General features: G+C 41.8%; 2 protein-coding genes and 1 non-coding gene across 11 annotated transcripts in view; 2 read left to right on the plus strand and 1 right to left on the minus strand.

The window, feature by feature from the left end:
* The window catches only part of PPEF1 (protein phosphatase with EF-hand domain 1), a 106,707-nt gene extending 98,300 nt beyond the window's left edge, over positions 1-8,407 (minus strand). For 6 of the 9 annotated variants that reach the window (XM_025046633.1, XM_025046630.1, XM_025046631.1 and 3 more), the window contains exons 1-6: positions 7,427-8,407; positions 7,264-7,317; positions 6,933-7,087; positions 3,349-3,587; positions 2,969-3,151; positions 162-259 (exon numbers count right to left, since the gene is read on the minus strand). The gene's annotated coding sequence lies outside the window, so the exon portion shown is untranslated. Of the gene's footprint in view, positions 1-161; positions 260-2,968; positions 3,152-3,348; positions 3,588-6,932; positions 7,088-7,263 lie in introns of all 9 variants that reach the window. The other 3 variants (XM_025046634.1, XM_025046632.1, XM_025046628.1) reach the window with 2 other exon arrangements.
* Positions 8,408-8,572: 165 nt separating this feature from the next.
* On the plus strand, positions 8,573-8,645 carry TRNAV-UAC. The gene has a single exon. It is a non-coding gene; the product is annotated as a tRNA-Val (tRNA).
* Positions 8,646-12,263: 3,618 nt separating this feature from the next.
* Positions 12,264-23,267, plus strand: part of RS1 (retinoschisin 1) — a 29,887-nt gene continuing 18,883 nt past the window's right edge. The window contains exons 1-3 of the mRNA XM_006911680.2: positions 12,264-12,315; positions 20,333-20,358; positions 20,946-21,051. Coding sequence (XP_006911742.2) covers positions 12,264-12,315; positions 20,333-20,358; positions 20,946-21,051 — 184 coding nt within the window. The remainder of the gene's footprint in view (positions 12,316-20,332; positions 20,359-20,945; positions 21,052-23,267) is intronic.

Consider the following 23,267-nt stretch of genomic DNA (forward strand, 5'->3'; position numbering starts at 1 on the left):
CAGACTCACTTCTCCCCAAGGATGGTGCTCTGAGCAAGGCTGTCACCATGAGGAGAGTCAATCTGCAGGGTGCAACTGATACATGGAGAAGGGTAGAGCAGGAGAGAGGCAGGGAAATGGAGCTGAAGCCCCCCATCCTGAATCTCTAGATGATATTTTACCTTTGGAATTTTCAAGTCAGATTCATTTGAGACTGGTTTTGCTAATTCGGTTTGAGCTGAATCCTCTGTCACTTGCAACCACAAGATTCCTTCTGATACTGTTAGATTGAAAAAAAAAAAAAAAAAGAATAATTTAATCTAAGGATTATAAAACTAGAGGAGAATTTTCCAAACTCTGGTCTAGGGTGTCTATTTAAACAAATGTACAGTCAAGTACAATATAAATTCATACCCAAATCACCTTTCCAAAAGAAAAGAGCAATAATAAAATCTATAATTTGCAATTGTGTAAATTCATTCAAATTTCTCTTCCAAAAGAAAAAAACCCAGCCAGTTGAAAGTGTTTTTTTGTTTTTTATAAACACATCCAGGAAAACTCCTTTAAGAATAGACGTGCATCTGGCTTTTAAAATAAATGGTGGACCCAGAGGCAGACACTAGAAACCTATGACTAATATTGAAATAATATTCACAGACAGTTGTCATGGCAGCCTGCTCATTCTGTACTAAATAGAACTCACTGCATTTTAACAAGATTTAGCAGAGGAAAGCTGCTAGCCTGCAGACAGCCTCTAACTGAGTTAAACAACCTACTAATTAGTTTTGGTTTCATTATTACATATAATCTTCAGACTACACCCTAATTGTGTCCCCCAAATTACAAATACTTAAAATCCCTAATAAAATTACACGATATGATTTTTTTAAAACCTGCACCACTCTTGAAATCTTCCCATCAGTCTATAGGCAACAGCTTCGTGAAAAGTCCCATTGTGTGCATAGTTGAATTCACTTTTAAATCTAAATAAAGTGTTGGGGAAGTGCAGGAAGTAGCCAATTTCATTTCTGTCACCAATTAGCATTGGCTAGATGCTGCTATCAGACATTTCCTTATATGTGGGGTTCTATGGGAGTGGGGAGTAGCCAAATTGTTCTGTGCTCAGTTATATACTCCCAGAGAAGTGACTGTAAAAACTAGAGGCATCTCGGCTACTATTAATAATGCTACAATGAACATAGGGATGCATATATCTTTTCGAATTAGTGTTTTGGATTTCTTCGGATAAATACCCAGAAGCGGAATTGCTGGGTCATAAGGTAGTTCTATTTTAAATTTTTTTGAGGAAGCTCCATGCTGTTTTCCACAGTGGCTGCACCAATTTATATTCCCACCAACAGTGCACAAGGATTCCCTTTTCTTATTCACAATAGCCATGGAAACAACTTAAGTGTCAATCAAAACATGATTGGATAAAGAAGAGGTGGTATATATTTACAATGCAATATTACTTGGCCATAAAAAAAAAAAGAATGAAATCTTACCATTTGTGACATGGATGGACCCAGAGTGAATTATCTTAAGTAAAATAAATCAGACAGAGAAAGACAAATATCATATGATTTCACTTATATGTGGAAATCTAACTAAATAAATGAACAAACAAAAACAGAAACAGATTCATAGATAGAGAACAAGCTGATGGTTACCAGATTGGTGGGGTGGGGAATGGGGGACTGGGAGAAAAAGGTGGAGGGATTAAGAAGTACAAATTGGTAGTTACAAAATAGTCACAGGGATGTAAAAGTAAGCATAGGGAATACAGGCAATAATAATGTATGGTGCCAGATGGGCACTAGACTAATCGGGGGGATCACTTCACAAATTATATAAATGTCTAACCACTATGCTGTACACCTGAAACTAACATAATATTGAATGTTAACTGTAATTAAGAAATAAAAATTAAAAAAAAAGAAAAAATAGTCATGGAGATGTAAAATACAATACAGGGAATATAGTCGTTAATATTGTAGTAACTATGTATGTTATCATATGGGTACTAGACTTATCGGGGTGATCACTTCATAAGTTATATAAATGTCTAATCACTATGTTGTAGACGTGAAACTAGTATAGTATTGTATGTCAACTGTAATTTAAAATTTTTTAAATTTTAAAAAACTAGAGGTACCTCAAGACATAAATAAAGAAGGAGAAACAAAGTAATTTTAGCTGAGCTCTTTCTCTCTTGAGTGGCTATCTCTATCAAATCTAAGCTCATGTGTTGTGGGTGATTTTGGAGATTACAGATAGCTGATGTTGAGAGGAATACCACATGAGACCATCTTTACTATTAGGTTTCTGCATTTCATCCTGCCCCCACTTTCTGCCTTCTCCTCTTTTGAGTTTCTTCTTTAAGAGAGAGGAGACAGGGCATAATTAAAATCCAATAACATCCTAAGCTGGAAAACCACTTCAAGCCATTATCATCCATTAAATCTTGGAACAAATCAGTCTTTTGCATTAATGTTCTTCAAACTCCTTGAGATGGAGCCATATTATATACTTCTTTTTAGGCTTCTGTTCAAGATGGCGTAGAAGGTAGATGCTGTGCACACCTCCTCTTGCGACCACACCAAAATTATAATGAAACTACAGAGCAACCATCACTGGGAGTCGCCTGAGGTCTGGCTGAATAGAAGTCTACAACTGGGGACATGCATAAGAAGAGGATGCTAGGAGGGGCGGAGATGTGAACCTGCTGGACCCACAACCACAAGTGCTGGATGAGAATCCGGAGGGCTATCTTGGCTGTAGAGTCCCCTCCCCCACCTGAGAAGCGAGAGGTCCCGGCCCAACACCGGGCTCCCCAGCCCCGGGGTTCCAGTGCCAGGGAGAGAAGTACTCACAACCTCTGGCTATGAAAACCAGCAGAGATTGTGACTGAGTTAGATGGAGGGCTGCGGGAGTCGCAGGCGTTCCTCTTAAAGGGCCCATTCCCAGCCTTACTCGCTGATGGACTCACTCGCTCTGAGCTCCAGCACCGGGGCAGCGGCTAGAGGAGTGCCAGGGACACACGGGGAAGAACTGAGCTGTCGAGCTTCAGGGCGAGGGCTGGAGGGGTGGCTTTCTCCCAGACAGAAGGGCTGGCAGTATCCATTGTGCCTTTGTTGATGCAGGTGGCCACCATATCTGAGTTGCCATCAACCTGGAAAACACACGTCACTCTGCCCAGAAGAGACCCTGAGACCCCGCCCCTCCCAACCTGCAGGCCCACCCAAGCCACCTCCAGTGGTTTATTCCATACAAATGGCCTGTCTTGGCTCTTTCTGCGGACTTTCCTAATATCTCCCAAAGGCTCACAAAACCCAAAGAAACAGCACTTGACCTCGGCGTTCCCCGTACCTCTTACTGAGGCAGCTGGTCTCGGTTTCTGGTTTGGCCTCTCGAGGTACCTATAAGCCCAGCATGGGTGGCAGCCGTCTGTGGATTGCTTGGTGACTCTGACCAGGTGGTCCTGGAGGTGCACAGGCTGTGGCTGAACTTAGCCTGCAGTTGGGCCCCTCCCAGGAGGCCCTTGGGCCAGCACACCCAGTGGCCTGCTTTGAACAGCGCTGGAGCCACAGCACCACTCAGAGCTGCATCTGAGGAAGACACACCCGAACGGCAGATGGAGCAGTCACCAGAGCCCTGCTAAGTGAATCCTGCTCCATAGGGTCAACCGGTCACCAGCCAAGCCTCACAACCAATCAGCCCAAGGGTTAATCTCTCCCATCAAAATGCAAACAGCAACCAAGGATCAACTACAACAGATGGGCACATGCAACCCACACAAGGGACACACCTTGAGCACCTCCCTCAAGTGACCAAGGAAGACTGTGCCCCTGGGCCCCACAGGACACCTACTACATAAAGCCACTCTACCAAGACCGGGAAACTTAGGAGCCCTACATAAGACATAGAAACAGACACAGGGAGACAGCCAAAATGGGGAGACAAAGAAACATGTCTCACATGAAAGAACAGAACAAAGGTCCAGAAAAAGAACTAAACAAAATGGAGATGAGCAATCTACCAGATGCAGAGTTCAAAACACTGGTGATAAGGATGCTAATGAACTTAGAGAAAGAGTAGATGAACTCAGTGAGAACTTAACAAAGAGATAGAAAGCATAAAAATTGACATAGAAAACATAAAAAGGAACCAGTCAGAAGTGAAGAATACAATATCTGAGATGAAGAGTATATGAGAGGGAATCAACAGAGTGGATAAAGCAGAGGATCACATCAGTGATTTAGAGGATGGAGTAGCAGAGGACACCCAATCAAACAACAACAAGAAAAAAAGAATCCAAAAAAATGAAGATAGTTTAAGGAGCCTCTGGGACATCAAGCGTAACAACATCTGCATCCAGAAGAAGAGAGAGCAGGAAATTGAAAACTTGTTTGAAGAAATAATGACAGAAAACTTCCCTGACCTGGTGAAGGAAATAGACATACAACTCCAGGAAGCTCAGAGAGTCTCAAACAAGATGAACCCAAAGAGGCCCACACTAAGACACATCATCACCATTAAAATGTCAAAGGTTAAATACAAAGAGAGAATCTTAAAAGCAGCTAAAGAAAAGCAGTTACCTACAAGAGAGCTCCCATAGACTGGCAGTGGATTTCTCAACAGAAACTTTGCAGGCCAGAAGGGCTTAGCACAAAATATTCAAAGTGATAAAAAGCAAAGACCTACAATCAAAATTACCTAGCAAAGCTATCATTTAGAATTGAAGGACAGATAAAGAACTTCCCAAACAAGAAAAGCTAAAGGAGTTCATCAGCACCAAGCCAGTATTACAGGAAATGTTGGAGGGACTTTCTTTTCTAAGAAGAAGAAAAAAATATGTATCAAAAATATGAATAAAGAATGGCAATAACTATATATCTACCAACATGTACTTCGAATGAAAAAGAATTAAATGCTCTAATCAAAAGATAGTGTGGCTGAATAGATAAGAAAACAAAATCCTTACATAGGATGCCTACAAGAGACTCAGTTCAGATTAAAAGACACACACAGAAAGTAAAAGAAAAAGATATTTCGTAATAGACCTAGAGGGTATTATGCTGAGTGAAGTAAGTCAGATAAATGCCATATGATTTCACGTACATGTGGAATCTAAACAAAATAAACAAAACAAACTCATATAGAGAGAACATTCTGAAGATTACCAGATGGTAGAGGGGTCAGGGGGTGGCACTGAAAAATGGGGAATTAAGAAGTACAAATTGGTTGCTACAAAATAGTCATGGAAATGTAAAGTATAGCATAAGGAATATAGTGAATAATATTATAATAACTATGTATGGTGTCAGAGGGGCACTAGATTTATTAGGGTGATCACTTCATGAGTTATATAGATGTCTAATCACTATATTGGACACCTGAAACTAATATAATATCATATGCCAACTATAATTGAAAAATAAAAAATATTAAAACTCCCACATTGCCCTACACTGTGTTTCTACACATTTTGAAGGCATGTGATAATAAACTACTTCAGTCAGGGGACTGGAACACAGGGCAGTAGTTTGGGAGCAGATTAAAGACACTGTCAAAATGTTATGTGTGTTACATGCCACTGAGTCAGCTCCAACTCCTGCAAGAGTAAGTGGAGGGCTGGGTTTCAATACGAATGCAGACGATTCATCTAGGGCGGGATTCTCAACCATGGCACTATCAACATTTGAGACCAGATAATTTTTTGTTGTGGGTGCTGTCCTGGGCATTGTAGGATGTCTCACCACATGACTGGTCTCTGCCCACTATCTGCCAGTACCCCACACCATCATGACAACCCAAAGTATCTGTAGACATTGCCAAAGAGCCTTCAAGATTTTTGTCCCCCCAGGGGATATTTTCAGTTGTCACAACTTGGGGAGGGGTGCTATGGGCATCTAGTGAGTAGAGGGCAGGGATGCTATAAAACATTCTATAATACACAGGACAGCTCCCCACAACAAATGTTACCCAGTCCCAAATGTCAACAGGGCTGTGGTCACGAAGCCCTGATCTGAAGGAAGAGCCCGGGTCTAGATCTATGAGGGCACAGATGTACGTAGGTGGGCAGATGTAGGGGTACTTGTAGAAGTTCTCTTCTGATTGCTTCCATTTTTTCACTGAAATAAGAAAGTGAGTTCATTAGCTGTAAATGAGACTGGAGAAGGAGATACAGGCAGTTTTGGGAGAGAAGATATGAAACTGCCCTTTAGGAGAAATGGATAATGAATGGACAGGGGAAGTAGATACAATTTTGGGGTACATCAGGGCCTCACTTGAGGTAAGTAAAGAATTTACTAGACATGTGCTTTGACCAGCTAAGCCACAAGGTAAGTAAACAATTTAATGTGAAACCAGTAGGCCTGCATTCGTGTCCTTCCTGGGGGCATATTCAGGGGTGAAGCAAGGAGAGAGTTGGATTTAACAGATTGTGGCCAACAAGCACCAGCATCAAAGGAGCAAACAAGTGATAAAAATGACAGTACTTCAGCTGGCTAAGTAGACAGGAATGTATGCAACTATGAAAAGTTAAGTGGGCAAAAAACAACAAATATCCATTCGAACAGACTAGTTTCAAATGTTTGAACCCAATGAGCTGCAAATGGGGGAAAATAAAGTAAGCTCTGTCATACTAAGGTAATGACTCACTTTTCTTAGTAAATACTTGAGTACTCACTGAAAAACATAGTACAATCATTTCTAAATGAAATCAGGTCAACTGAGTTTCCTAAATCAGTTGTTTCCTAAATCAACTCAATTTTTGGGGTTGTAGTCTCTTTGGTTGAATTACTCTCCATCAGTGAAGCTAAACATTGGGGAAGCCACACTAAACATCTGAGAAATCAGAAGACTCAAAAAGCTTGAAGTAACTTCTAGTCTTTATTTCATAGTTTGTTTATGTATTTGTCTTATAGTTGTTGAGATGCTTATGGGCATACCTGGGGGTGACAGGCCTCATAAATCTGACTGAACAGACTGAAGTGCCAGGCAAAACTGTGGCCACCTGAGACACTATCCAAGACTGGTGGTTTCAAGGTGAAAATCATCAACAGTTGCTTCCACAGGCTCTTGGTTCCTGGTTTTGAGGATTTCACTGAAAAAATTATAAAAGATAAAAAAGAAAAAGTATCTATTTCCTCAATGGCATGCATACAAAATACTACAAGAGACCAATGGCACTCTTATGGGAAAAAATATGTACCCTTTGTGGGCCTCCTGAAATCATTTAGGTATCAGAAGACTGAGTATGAGCCCAGTCCTGCCACTCACCAGCAGAATGGTCTCAGGCAAGGCATTCAATATCTTCAGCTTCCACTTCTTCAGCTGCAAAATGGAGATAGTAATATTTACTATGCCTACCTTACAGGAATGTATATCAAAATACTTTGTAAACCATATTGCAGTTTACTAATTATAAAGACTGTGACTATACCTCCAAGGTAGTAGAGAGTGGAACAAAAGTCTCCCTCCTTGTCAGAATGGAGAAAAGGAGCAAGAGTTTTTCAGTAAAGGCAGAAACTCCTATTGCATGCATCGGAGGTTCACCAGCTTCCTTTCTACATGGAGTGTACATGGGGAACAATGAAAACCGAGGAGACCATACAGGTGCCCTTAGTAATGGAGGGTCCCAGCACCGTACCGGGACCACAATCCTGGAAGCACAGTGGCAGATTCACGGGCCTCGACCTGTGCAATCGCAAGGTTTCGTACTGGGTTTAATGCTCTGGGGCTACCGTAATGGAATTCTTAACTTATGAACAAGCGACCTGACATATTCGTTTTACACTGGGTCCCTCAAATCTTGTGGCAGGTCCTGCTTCACACCCCCAACCCCAGCCTTAAGGGGTGGTTTGTCTACCCCGCCCCTCAACCCTACCCTAGCCCTAGGCAAGTAAGAGCAAACAAAAGTCCTGCAATGTTCAGCCCCTTTCGGGCTTGCAGAGCGGGAAAAGGCTGTGGAAAAGTTCAGGGGAGCAGTAAGAGCCTGTTTGTTCTGGGGCAAGAGGCCGACTCACCAGCGGCCTCTTCCAACCCTGGCAAAATAAATGCCACTATAAAAATGACCCTCCCCAACCCACCCCAGACCCCGCGCTGCCTTAATCTTTGGCTCCAACTGGTGTTCCTGTCCGCCTTGCTCCGGACTCAAGGCCTCCAATGCCGCCGGAACCAGCTGAGTGTGCCCATGAGAAAAATGAGGAAAATGAGGAAAACGCGGGTCCCTCAATAGCTGAGGGAACCCACCAGAAGGGGCCGTGCCGGGGACACGGTCCGCTTTCGCCCGCTGGGCCGGCCTCGCCAACGCCCCGGCATTGGAAAAGTTTGAGGACGCGTGATAAGCGGGGCGGCTCTCTCAGCCAGGGGGAAACCCTGGTCGCAAGAGTGACGAATGCGGCGTGCTGGCAAGGCCGGCAACCCAAACGCCGGAGCCAGAGCCCTCACCTGGCTGCGAACACCAGATCTCGCGGGCGGGGCGGGGCCGCGTCATGGGTGGAGCTACAACAGAAGGGCGGGGTTTCGCGGGGCGCTGGTTCTGACGTGAGCCTATGAATACGTGAAATATGGCCGCTATCTGCCGGGAGGTTCCATAGTGTAGTGGTTATCACGTCTGCTTTACACGCAGAAGGTCCTGGGTTCGAGCCCCAGTGGGACCACGGCTGGCAAGCTATTTTCCCAATTTTAACTTTTTTTGAATTTAGTCGACAGGGTGGAAAGATGAAAAGCGAATACAAGGTGCTTTTCTTTCGCCCTTAAAATAAATTTATTTAATGGAATGCTTTTGTAGCAGAAGCGTGATGACAGTTACCTTCTCCCATCCCCGCCGCCATCCTTCCATCTGAAAAACAGCAGAGGTGGGGGCCCGGCTGTTTCTAGGGGAGACCACTCCGGCCCGCCCCGGCCCTACCCCCACCTCTCCTCCGGTACTCCGGAGGGGCAGGGGAAATCGAGCGCTTTGGGGAAAGATCACCCGGCACCGTACTTTTCCTGCAAGCCAGCATAGGCGGGCCTCCTAAAGCCTCCAACTAAAATATGGCAATACCGCAGCTCTTTGACTGCAGTTCAGTTATTAAAGGTTTATTATTATTATTACTATTAAAGGCCTAATTTTTTGTTAAACTCTAAAATATAGAGCAAAGAAAACAATAGTTCTTTTCTTTTTAATACATCAGTAGAGTTTGTTAAATAGACCTTCAATGAAAGAACAATATAAATAAGAAACAAAACAGAAACAGACTCATAGAGAACAAATGGTTGCCAGATGGGGGTGGGGACTAGGAGAAAAAGGTGAAGGAAAGAAGTACAACTGATAGTTAAAAAATAGTCATCAGGATGTGAAGTAGGGCATAGGGAATATAGTCAAAAACATTGTGATAACTGTGTATGGTGTCAGGTGGGTACTAGATTTATCAGGTGATCACTCGTAAGTTATATAAATATTTAATCACTATGTTGTATACCTGAAACTAATATAAAATAATATGGAATGTCAACTGTACTTGAAAAAAAGATAAATAATTTTTTTAAAAAATAAATAAAATTCGACAACTGGAGAAAAAATAATCCATACACAGTATGGAAAAAATGTTAGACTTGTAGACACCCAATAAATGCTGATTGAATAACGTTTTCTAGTTTTGTTGTTGTTGTTGTTCCTCTTTACTAGTTTATTACACTTTCTTTGGGGGAGGTTACTATTATCTTTTTAATAATGGCTTTTTTCTGACTTCAATTTACACTACAAAGCAACAATAATCAAAACAGCATGGTATTGGCAGAAAAACAGACAACAGAATTGAGAACCCAAAAATAAACCCACATATATGGGCAAATAATTTTCGACAAAGAAGCCAAACACATACAATGGAGCAAAAAATCCTCTTCAATAAATGGTGCTGGGAAAATTAGAAAGCCACATGCAAAAGAATAAAACTAGACTATCTGTCACTATACAGCAAAATTGATTCAAAATGAATCAAAGACTTAAGTATAAGACTGGAAACAATAAATTACATAGAAGAAAACATAGATAGGTACTAAACTCATGGACCCTGGTCTTAGAGGGGATTTTATGAACTTGACCTCAAAGGCAAAGAAGTAAAAGCAAAGATAAATGAATGGGACTATATCAAACTAAAAAGCTTCTGCACAGCAAAGGAAACCATTAACAAAACAAAGAGGCAACCAACCGAATGGGAGAAGATATTTGCAAACAATGCCTCCAATAAGTGTTTAGTATCTAAAATACATAAAGAACTTGCACGACTCAACAACAAAAAAACAAACAATCCAATTAAAAAATGGGCAGAGGATCTGAACAGACACTTCTCCCAAGAAGACATACAAACAGGCAACAGACTTGTGAAAAGATATTCAACTTCACTAGATATTAGGGAAATGCAAATCAAACCACAATGAGAGACCACTTCACACCTGTTAGAATGGCTATAATCAAGACAAGTAATAATGAGTGTTGGAGAAGATGTGGGAAAAAAGGAACCCTCAGACACTGCTGGTAGGAATGTAAATTGGTACAGCCCCTGTGGAAAACAGTACAGAGGTTCCTCAAAAAATGAAGAATAGAATTACCATATGACCCAGCAATCCTTCTTCTGGATATCTACTTCAAATTTTTGAAAAATTTATCTGTAAAGATTTATGCACCCCGATATTTAAAACAGCATGTCCTGGTGGCCAAGACATGAAAACAACCAAAGTGTTCTTCAACAAATGATTGGATAAAGAAGATGTGATACATATATACGATGGAATATTACTCAGCCATAAAAAGAGATGAAATACTGCCATTTGCAACAACATGGATGGATCTTAAGATCATCACGCTAAGTGAAATAAGCCAGACAGAAAAAGTTGAGAACCATATGATTTCACTCATATGTGGGATATTAAAACTGAAAGCAACAAATGAACAAGACAAACAAAGATTCATAGACACAGAAACAATTTAATGGTTACCAGAAGGAAAGGGGAGATGGGGGAGGTAGATAAGGGTAAAGGGGGTCAAATATATGGTGACAGAAGGAGATTTGACTTTTGGTTGTGAATATACAATGCGATATACAGATGACATATTATTGAATTGTGCACTTGAAACCTATATAATTTTATTAACCAATGGCACTCTAATAAAACAGTCTTTTTCATCTTTGACAAGAGGAACGAAGGAAAGGTATCTGAGACCCTGGTGGCTAAAGGTGGGATAGTGAGGGCCAAGCACCAAAAAAGGAAAAGGAAATGCGGTCTTTTTCTTTGCACTTTGCCACATAGTTTTGCTCATATGGTGTGTTTTTCCAACTCTTGAGAATGACACATGATTCTTCCTGTTATTACAATCACTTCATGAACTTTATTCTTTTTTTACATCTTAACCATTTTTATATGTACAGTTAAGTAACGTGAAGTATATTAACATTGTTGTGAAAAGATCTCCAGAACTTTTAATATATATATATGATTTATATGTAATATGTATATGATTTATATTACAGGATACAATTTATATTACATATAAATCATATACATATATACATATAATGTCATTTAGGTCTCAAACTAATTCTATGAAGTAGGCATTATTATCACCATCTTACAGATCAGAAAGTTGAAGCAAAGAGATTTAAGTCACTTGCCCAAGGTCACATAACAAGTAGTTGAGCTGGGATCTGCACCCAGTCTGGCTTGGGAATCTGCTCTTAACCCTACCTGCCGCAACCTTGGCCATGTAGATTGTTTCCACTTGTTATTATAAATGACACAACAATGTATATCTTTGTGTGTAACTGTTCCCCCCTCCCAAATTTAGCATTTTCCTGAGTGAATAGGCATGCGCATAATGTCACATTGCTTTCTAAGAGGGGAATCATGTCATTTTCATAGAACTCGACAATGTTACTGTTTATTTGGCAGGAAATGGCTCAAGGTCACCCACTATAAGATAATGGCAGAGAAAGGATTAAGACCTGGGTCTTCTGATTCTAGTTCCTATCTCCCTCCACTGCTTCCCTTACATTTAAAGGTAGATTAAAACCAATATCTTTCTTTGTTAAACTGACCTCAGTTGACATTAGATTCTTCTCTGAGACTTCCTTGTTCAGGCAGGTAACTATGTGGGTTAACTTGGTGGGGCTCAGCCAAAGCTCTAAGAACTAAATGGAATAAGGTGCTTAATGAGGCCAGTGCTCAAGTTAAGCTCCTGCTCCTGGGGAAGCTCTGCACTTGGATAAGGTAGAGCTGCGGCCAAGGGCAAGGGGAGAATGCCACGCAAGATAGAAGGCTTCTTGGTTTTACTTCTCTTTGGCTATGAAGGTATGTGCTAGCCAACCATTGGCTTTCATTAAATACTTAATAATTCAATTGAATTAATAATATAGCTGATTAATAGAAATGCAGTCTGAATAATTAAAATATTATTAACGAAGAAGCCATGTTGATTAATTAAATATGTGTTATTAATGAACAGCAATCATCTTTGTGTGGATACAGTCCTCTTTGTCTCACTATGGGCTTTCTGGTTCTATGAGGAGCCATCTGAAGTTCAAAGGATGCTTAAATGGGTCGGAAAAAAGGAAGGGTCTCAGAAATTGCATAAAATAGCTATAAATTGCAACAATTAAGAAAGTGTGAGTGAAACAACAACGACGATGACAAAAAGAAAGTGTGGCATGTTCTTGAAAATTTTTAGGAGTCAAAGTTAGAATGATTGTAGAATCTAATCTTCCAAACCAGGACGCTATTGAGAGTAGAAGAAGATGCTATTAATAATTCTGCTGGGACAACAGGTGTAAACCAGGACTGTCCTAGGCAAATCGGGACTTGAGGTCATCCTAGTTTAAATATGGATTAACATAACATGTTGAGTACCACTGGACTCTAATAGAATAATCCAACTGAAAGTCAGAAACCCCCAAAGACTCAATACACTCAATCATTTTTACATTGCTAAATATGGCCCCGGCAGGAGTGATATGCTTAAATGAGAAATTAAAGGCAAATCTCTAAAATGTCATCCAATTCAACTTGTAAATTCTCAGTCTTTGGAATAATATTCTTTCATGTCTCTCTCAACTCTCGGGGACCCATCAACTCAGAATTCCTTTTTAGTTTTTTTCTGGACATTAGAAATTGGTTGAATGTCTTCTCTGGGGCTATTGGGTATTTATGTGTGTTACAGGAAACAAATAAGGAGGGCAAGGAGGAGGAGGCCTCCCCACTCTGAAAATGACCTGGTAAACAGACATGACAAAACTCACGCATATAGAGTCAGAATTCCTGGTTTAAATCATTCTCCTCTCTACCCATTTCATATTTTATCGGTAGAGTACTGGCTTTCATGATTCCCCAGTCTCATGACTTTTGTTATTTAGTCACATTTCTCAGTATCTGAAAAGACTTGTAAAGATATAATCCCAAGGTCATTTTGCAAACCCAAATATATTTCTAAATAGAGATCATTTAGACTAATTGCCTGTTTTTCCCTCTTGCAGTTAAAAATCAGCGACTTGTCCCAGTAACTTAATACTTTAAGATGTTTTTGGAGTTTCGTTGCTTCTCCTTTACTCCTTGCCCTTTCCTCAGCAAGAAAATCTAAACAGCCTTTCAAGGTTTAGATCCCAATACCCCCGGTTCTCAGATATCCGCAGGGCTCACCCTCAGATTTCTCTTTGTGATTGGCATTGAGATTCATTTATCCATTTATTCATTCATTTGCCTGTTCATTCAAGAACCATCCGTGAGTACCTGCTGTGGGCCAAACATTATGTAAGACCTTGATACTCAGGGAAGTTCCTTGTTGCTTTATCAGTCTTGAGTCTAACAGCCCTGCTTCTGTGACCCCCAAATGCAAAGAAGCCCTTTAAAAGTTTACCAGCCTATTTTTAAATTAGACTCGCCCATTCAGGGAATATCTGCAATAAAAGATACGCTATCAGGAGGCACAGAGCGCAGCATTCTTTCCTGTTCTATGGCTTACCAATCTTTGGGCATGGCTGGGGCGCTCCAGAAATTTCTACACAGAGAATCCCATTGGTCCAGGTGGAATGGAATGTGGTCTAGCCGGTAGGCTTGAGAAGCTTAAATTCTCTTACTGACCTAACCCAGAACCTCCATCCTCACAAGGCATGGAAGGAAAGCAGCCAGCCACTGCACTACCCTAAGCTAGAGGGAAGCTCCAGGAGACAGAAAAGAATACAGGATACGATTACTGCACTAAAGCAGTTTACGATCCAGATGGAGAAATACGGCACAATGCACATGGGAAAGATGTATTCTACCGCAGAACTGGGAACCTGAAGACAAAGCTTCTTTGTTTAATTTACTCTTTTCTATTTCATGGTGGCAGTGGCTCCTTATTACAGTAAAATAAGATAAATGGACTGACTCATTTATGCATTGGATGAAGGTTCATTTGGGAATGCACAAATCATCAGAGTAAAGCACTACTTATGTCTTATAACTGAGGAAAGCTTCTATTTATCTTATAGTGTACATTTTGGATTCAATGCCAACGATGATTTTTAAAATATCCATCTTATTAAATTACATCAGTCCATTATTTGGTCATGGTTATTATATTTTTTAGAAAATCACCAAGTTTCATCTTTCAGGTATGTCCTCTTACCATCAGGGACAGCAAATTTTTTTTAAAGCTACTTTCTTGAGATATAATTTACATATCATTAAATTCACTCATTTAAAGTGTGCAATTCAATCATTTTTAGTATATTTACAGATTTGTGAAGGACACAATCTAGTTTCAGAGCATTTTCATCACCCCAAAAGAATCCCGTAGACATTAAGCACTCACTCCCCTTATCTCCTACCCCCAGCCCCCGACAACCACTGATCTACTTTCTGTCTCCATAGATTTGCCTATTCGGGACATTTCATTTAAATGGAATCATGTAACATATGGTCTTTCATCTGTCATGTAGTGTATGTTTTTGTGCTTCATCTGTGTTGAAGCAGGTACGGATAACAGATTTACCCATGAATATGCCTGTCGCCTAAAATAGTAACACTTTCACACCAGAAGCAATTTCCTTCTTTTCTTCTTCATGGAGAGGGACATTATTACAGCCTGCTGTTTTTCTCCCGTGTCTTATTCTTGTTCCTTAAGGAGATTGGGAGCTGGTTAGAGACAGTTTTTATCATTCATAATTTTATGCTTTTCTCCTCGGCTTTCCTCTGTTTCCATGGGAAGGAAAACTCTGTATTTAGTGACATCCAAACGAAGAGACTAAAATAGTCTTTCCTATGTGCGGCTAATGTACACTTTCCCTCTTGGGCTTGCAGGGTACATTTCAAGAAATAGGCATGCCTTGAATTTCCTTGCTGTGATAACAAGCATTTCGCCATGGGGTGGCCCTTTTGGGCAAAAGGGCAGGATGATCCCATATTGCATGACTCTAAGATTGGTGAGTGGCAGGCATCTCAGCCGCTCTAGTGGAAACTCGTCGTAACCCGTGGAAGAATCAAGAAAACAATCCCAGTAGGGAGAAAAATCCACAACCACGTAATCTAAATCTTTTACTCTTTTTCCTTTAAAGGCTGCCCTGTTTTCTTTTGCTCATTCCAACAATGTTATTTTCTGGTATTATAAAATATTATAGTCAAACATGCTTTTGCTTTTGTTCACCAGCTTTTCTGGTGATTAAATCATTTGAGGGACTACAGCAGCCACTCCCTTGCTGACAGCTTTTCCTGTAAAATGCTTGTCGTTCCTTCTCTCTCTGCTCATTTCCATAAGGATCTGGTGCCTCAGAACCCCAGGCTGCCTGCAAAACAAATGCTTTCTGGGGAGGGGAGTCTGGGGGGTGAAAAATGCCAGAAATCTGCCCAGCCTCTGAATGAGCACTGGAGGCGGCTGTGAAACCAGACTTCCTCTTAGTTCTCTTCCACTCCACAGACAGACAGTGGCGGGACCACCACCCATTCCTTTGTGTCTTCTGCTTTGTTTCTGCAGAATGCAGAGCCGGTCCAGGGCCCACCCCTGAACCCAGGTGATGAGAAAAACAATTAGATGGGTCCGAAGCCTCACTTGAACTCTGGGTTTGCTCAGTTACAGCTGCTGCATCGACCCTCTTCAGTGACAGACCCAGCCTCTGGGCCAAATTGATTTGCTTATTAAGGACACACTGCCAATGATTGACTCACTTCACCTTTGGTCCCCCCTAAAAGAGGATCTTGACACAATTGATGTTTGCCAAACTTACAGGATCTTTCTGCATTTCAGTCATCCCCAGATTCTTTTGAAGATGGGGGTGGAGCCGAGTGCCTCTTGGATTAGCTCCCAAATCAACTAGATGCTAATTGCTCATCTACTTTGCAGTTCTTGGGGAACAGCTATGGGACCGAGGCTACGGGTTCATGTACACATTAACTGCGAGGAACTCAGGGTACCACCCAGCCAAGCTGGACTTTCCCCCGAGCTCCAGAAATTTCCAGCCAGCTGCCCACTCAACCTCAACACTTGGGTGTTCCATTGGCCTCTCAAAAGGAACATCTCCACCCATTGCTCCCCCTGAAACTTGTGCTCCCCCTGTAAATTGTAGCTCAGTCCTCCCAGTCACTCAGGCCTCAGACCTCTCGTTCTTTCACACCCACATCATCTGTCAGCCAATCCTGTCAATGCCACCTTCCAAAGACTGTCAAAATCCAGTCACTTCTCATTACTTCCACTGCCACCACCCTGAGCCAAGCCACCATCATGTCTCTCCTGGAAGACATGCCAAGCACCCACCTACTTGAGGGTCTTTACATTTCATTCATTCATTATGCCCCCATTCCCCCACATTAAACCATAAGTTCAGTGAGGGCAGGTGTTTTTCCCGTTTTGTTTACTTATATACCCAGAACCTAAAGCTGAGCCTGGAATATGATAGATGCTTAATGAATATTAATGAATGAATGAATGCTTTGGTACCCGTCATTATCAGTTATCTTTTCTATCAATTTCTATAATTGTATAGTGCTTAGATAAAACTATAGACAAGAAAGAAGTGGGACAAAAAGTCCAGAGCATGCGGTGAGTTCTACATGGAGGACAGAAAAAGACCTCTTCAGAGGGCAGAGGAGAATCAGGCAGAAAAGTTGGGAGGGGAAGGCATTTGAGGCCAAGAAATCATATAGACAAAGGCATGGAGGCAAAAAACAGCTTGGCACATTTGATGCATTGCAAGTAGTACAGCGTGCAAAAGATAAATTTGGAGAGGTAGGCAGGAAATAAATCACAGTGACCCCTTGAAGGACATATTATTATTATACTTATTTTTTAAAGATGAGGAAATGGAGAAATGTGGTCATACGATTAAAGAATGTCAGAGGAAGAACTCAGACCTTGGCAGTGGGGACCCACCAAAGGGTTTGGAAGGAAAGTGACACAATCGGGTTTGCATTACATTCACTTGGCAGCATGGAGGATGGATGAGGTACGGTCTCTCTTAAAAAAGAGTGAGGCCTTAAGCAGGAAGTGGCAGTGGGGGTGGAGAGGAAAGAAGGCCCCTGGTAGACACTGGATGTGGGGGGTTAGGAGAAAGAGGTGACTAGGAGGAGTCCCAGGTTTCTGGATGGGGTAGCAGGTGGACGGTGGAGCCATTCAGTAGGACAAGAAATAGAGAAAGGAGAAGAACAAGCTGAGGATAGATGTAATGAGTTCAGTTTTTTAAAAAACTCTTTTTGAAGTATAAGATACATTTATTTAAGTACAATATACATACAGAGGAGTACAGGTAAGTATAGAGCTCGATGAATTTTCACCGCTAAGCACACCCAAGTAACCCACACACAGATCAATAACAGAACATTACCAGTCCCCCAGACACCCTCCCTGGGCTTCCTGCCTCTCCCCACCCCGAGTGTGACCAGGACCCTAATGTCTAGCGCCATAGATTACTTTGGCCTATTTCTGCACATTAAATGGATCATATGGTATGTCCACTTTAGTATCTGACTTTCCACTCAACATTGTGCGATGCAGCCATATTGTGGAGTCATAGATCATCCCTCTTCATTGACGTACAGTGTTCTACTGCGTGAATCCACCACAGGTATCCATTCTACTCTTGATGGACACATGAGTGTTTCCAGTTTAGGAGTTATTACAAATACTGCAGCTGTGAATAATCTAGTCTACGTCTTCGTTTGTTGGAGAACATACCTATGCATTTCTTGCGGGCAAATACTTGGGAGTGGACTTCCTAGGTCATATGGCACATATACGTTCAGCCTTAGTATAAATAGTGTTTTTCAAAGAGGTTAGACCAACCTATACCCACACTGGCACCATATGAGAGTTCAGGATGCTCCATAACTTTGCCGACACTTGGTCGGGGCCAGTTTTAGAAAGTAAGAGACATCTACTGGGAAATCTCCAGTAAGCCATTCAGTGTAAGTGCCAGAATCTTGGGTTTAGCAACAGTTCTTGGCAGGGTGGGGTGGAGAGGAAGCAGAGGTCTCAAGAGAGACTGAGGAGGAGTATTCAGAGTGGTGGGTGAAGAACCAGGTGAGCAGTGTGACGGAAGCTCAAGGAGGTGGGAGGGACTGACAGCACCCAACCCAACACTGCAGCACGAAGACGTAAGGTCAGTGTTGGGAAGAGCACATTGGATGTGAAAGTAAGAAGTCTTGGTAACTTCCTTTGCCAGCACAGGGCTTGGCCTCCTACCGAGATGGTGCTCCTTAACCTTCACTGCTGCCCGAGAAGGTCAATTCTGCCCAATGCAGGAGGACCAAGGAGCCTCTGGGAATGAAAAACCAGTGGATGAGGGCCCAGGAGAGACAGCAGTTTGGTGACCACAGGTGAGGGGTGACCCTAAGTCTGCCCAGGCTAAAAGATATGCCCGCACCCAACTCCCTCCTGCAGCCCATGCATAACCTGGCACAGTATTTACCATGTGCATCGTCCAGTGCTCTGTCTTCTCCTGGGTCCTCGAGCCCCTGTGGGCAGAGAGCGAGGCTTCCACTTCAGAAGGCCCGAGCTCTGGTGTGGTGCCAGCTCACAGTGGACACATGAACACAGTTTGAGGTATGGGTAAATATGTATGTACTACTTAAATAAAGGCACAATTTGAAAAATAGCTTATAATTGTGATGAAAAACATGAGACCATCCCTTTACTCTAAAACAATCTGAAAGGTTTTTGTGGGCATCAGGTCTAATTTTTAGATAGGAAAGTGGTTAAGGAGGGGTTTTTATTTCCTGCTGTGTACACTCAAGTTTTATTTGAGAGTTTTTAATAATAGATATGTGTTGTTTTTATAATCAGAAAAGAAATGAGGGGATTTGTTTTGCTGAAAATAGAAGTGGCGCTTTGGTGCTTTAAACCAGCTCTGTCTAATGGAAACTTTTGTGATGATGGAAATGTGTATCTGTGCTGTACAGGACAGTAGCCAATAGCCACACGTGGCCAGTAAGCATTTGAAATGTGACTGAGGAATTGAATTTTGGATTTTATTAATTTTAATTAATTTAAATTCAAATAGCCTTATGGGATTAGTGGCTGCCCCATTGGATGGCACAGCTTTAAACAATCAGTTTATGTTACTATATACAAACTCTTTTCTAAATTGTGCATTCATCCTTTTTATTCATACTTCCATAAAGATAGTTTATGTGTTATTTTTGTTAAAATTTACACACTTTCAATTTTTCCACATTATGTATATGCTATTTATACTGTAATTGTGGCTTGATGTTTCTCATATATAATAGACAAACCTAAAAGAGATTTTCCTAAACAATGTCCTAACCCTAAATAACCTAAATGTTTCACAGTCAGGGAATAGCACATTCGGCCAACACTAGGGGTGATGATGATGGTGACGACGATGATGATGATGATGACAATGACGACGATGAGAGTCAATAAGTAAAGGGAGAAACTCGCGGTGTTAATGTTAGGTGGAAAAGAAATGTTGTAAACATTGGTTAGATAATAGGTTCTCAACTGTTTTTTAAAATATATGAAGAAAAAAGATGTGAAAGATTTACACTTAGATGTTAACAATGTTGCCTTTGGTGGTAAAAAAAAAAATGTGTGTATGTGCTTTTTTTTCATCTTTGCTACATGAATGTATTTTCCAAAATTCTATAATGAATAAAAATAATACTAATTATCCTTGTCTTTCTGTTCAATTTTACTGTCCCTAGTTTCTCAGCACCTATACATGTTTTTCCTGACATATTTAGTTTAACTTCTTCCAGAAGGGGCTTTGTTAACTTTTATGGGACCGTTTTCATTTCACTTTTCCATTTAATGAATCACTGTGTTGAATTTCTTTCTTTCTTTTTTTTAACTTGATTTTCCCTCTCTTGTTCTCTTGCTCAGCCACGCTGGGATTATCGTCTACTGAGGTATGTTATAGTGAGAAGGCTGGGATTTACATGGATACTGCTTTTGAAGACTTTCCTAGCTAAAAGTAATGTATAGGAGTATCTTTTTTTTTTAAGTATTTTTTTTTTCTGGTGGTGGCCATAGCACGTTTTATCTGGTTAAGTTCCAAGAATGGTGTTTGAATGTGAGAATGCAAGTAAACCAGGTTTTAATTCAGGTGGTGCGATCTTGAATCTAGTACCTTTAAAACTGAATCCCAAAAGGGACCTCCAGGGGATGCGAGGAGCCTAACCTTGGACTAGGGCTCCCCAAGCCCCTGAAGACACTATAATGGGGTGAACATTGCCCTCTACATGGGTGTATCTCATTGTGTGTCTGGTCACCCACAGTGGCAGACATTTGTTGATCTAGACTCGAAGATGAGTGGCAACTGTTTGCTGTAAAGGCTGGATTAATGATTCAATTGTGCTATTGTCCTGTGAAAGCAGCCACAGACAATAGTAATGAATGAGCAAGGTTTTTGAACACAAGTTTTTCCAGTAGTGCTGACCATGCTTACCTTTGACCGTGACTTTTCTGACACTCCTGCCTCTGTGGCTTCCCACAGGATGAGGGCGAGGACCCCTGGTATCACAAAGCGTGCAAGTGCAATTGCCAAGGAGGCGCCAATGCCCTGTGGTCTGCGGGGGCCACCTCCTTAGACTGCATACCAGGTGAGTGTCCCTCTCCTCAGGGCACCTGATCATTAGAGTGCCCTTGGGAACACCCTGTTTCTCCTCTTTCTTTCAATCCAGCTGAACTAAATCCCCTGAATGCCACATTCTGAGTTTTCTCCAGTTGGCCTCTGAACTTCAAATGTCACGTGGCCACTGCTCCAACAAAATGCTCTCATGTCATTGTTCAGAATAGCTTCCTGACCTCTACTTGGCCTGGGTGAGATGGTAAGATGGCATCTAACTGTCAGTGAAAGAGATTAATGGATAATTAATTGAAAATAAATTAATGGTGGCAGGAAGTTTTGAGAAGAGCATAGGCTTTTAAGCTATGCTCTTTAAGCCAGAGCTGGAATCCTGGCTGGGTCACTTTTAACTCTGAGACTCCCACTCTGGCCTTTTTCTGTCAAATGGAGGTAATACTACTGTGCCTGGATAGCCATTGCTCACCAAACCACGGTGTGCCTCCCCACCTCCCAACCCCCTTGCAGTCAGGTGGTATCATGTGAGCAGCTCCAGCCGAAGTGATCAGTGTCCCCTCCGAAATGAGGCATTTAAGGGGTGGCACTCAACTGTCCAGCTCTCCCTTTCCCTGCTTCAGAAAGTGACTTGTGTGTCAGCCAGGGTGCTGGGGAGGTAAGGTGGAACCCCCTGCCGACCCCCAGGGCCAAATCACCTGAGTGAAAAATAAACCTTCACTGTGTTAAGCCCCTGAAATTTCTGGGACTGTTTGTTCTGCTGCGTAACATGGCCTTTCCTGCCATGTGAATGCTTGCCTTCTTCTAAGGCAGGGGCCAGCAAACTTTGTCTGTTAAGGACCACACAATAAATATTTGTGGCTTAGTGGGCTGTACAGTCTCAACTCCTCAATTCGGCCATTGTTGCTTGAAAGCAGCCATAGACGATATGTAAATGTATGTGCATGGCTGTGTGCTAATAAAACTTTATTTACAAAAACAGGTGGTGAGTCACATTTGGCCCGAGGGCCACAGTTTGCTGATCTCTGCTCTAAGGAGTTGTTTTGAGGAATAAATCAGATGAGGCATTACACCATCTGGTGCTGTACCTGGCAAACTAGTTCCTTTTCTTTCTGCCTCCTAAGAGCTTATAACACTCTGACTGTTGGAGGCTGGGGCGGCCCGCAAATATTTGCAGTGCTCAGTCCTTTCAATGGCTCAGGTCCTCTTTTGCACAAACTGTCTTTGCCACCCCTCTCCCGGGTTATGATGGTGCCATGCAACGTCATTCACTTTACATAATCGCCTAATAATAGCACCTGGAGAGAAGAGGTCGGTGTGTAGTGTATTAGCTTCTCTTCATTATTTCATTAAATTTGCATTAAAATAGCAAATTGTGGGGGAAGTCTACAAGAGCTTTTATTGCCTCCGTTTTTCTATTTACTAAAGAGGTAGGAAGTCAGTTCTGAACTAAGCTTTCTGGAACAGTGGGGTCCCGATAGTGGGGAAAGCAGTAAGCATTGTTTAGTTTGGTGGGCTTCTCCCACGGGTCATCCCACTGTGCACCAAGCTGTGAACTCCTGCAGCCATTATGTGTTGGTGTGATCTGCCCAGTCAATACTGAAGTGCCCTCTTTAATAATCCATAGAATTCCACCCTCTTTTATCCTGTGTCTATTATGTGCCAGGTACTAATGCGGAGACAAAATTGAAGACATTGTCTCCACCCCAGAGGAGTTTACCCTTTAGTGAAAATGAATGTTCTCATCACTAGAGACAGGAGGCCTACTGGACTTCCATTGCAAGGAAATTCTTTCTAAGAAGAAATTGAAAAGAGATTATTTATGTGGATTGGGTTAATCGACCCAATCAACTGTGAAGCTGAGGAGGGCCTTGTGTTTGAGGAAATGCGAAGATCACTGGGTCCCCTAAGCTCTCTCCCCTACACAGTTGCCGTGAACCGGAAGTTCGGAAATCAGAAATTCTTTAGCTTAAGTGTTCTCCTCTCCCCACTATTTTTTTTAAGTTGTATTGTTGATGGTTTTGTTAACAACACAGATATTTCCAGAAAGAAAAAAACACAACCTTAATGTTAAATGGTTGATTTATTGGCGTTAATTGGTTTTTCCATGAAAGACAGGATTCAGGGCATCAGGACTAGGCACAACCTTCCAGAAGTCACTTGCCCATCAGAGCCTCAGATCCTCATTGGAACCTCAAGAATGGTATACTGTTTATCTGGAGCCTGAAATTCAATGCT

This window comes from Pteropus alecto, unplaced genomic scaffold (assembly GCF_000325575.1).
Source record: "Pteropus alecto unplaced genomic scaffold, ASM32557v1 scaffold23, whole genome shotgun sequence".
Taxonomy (NCBI): Eukaryota; Metazoa; Chordata; class Mammalia; order Chiroptera; family Pteropodidae; genus Pteropus; species Pteropus alecto.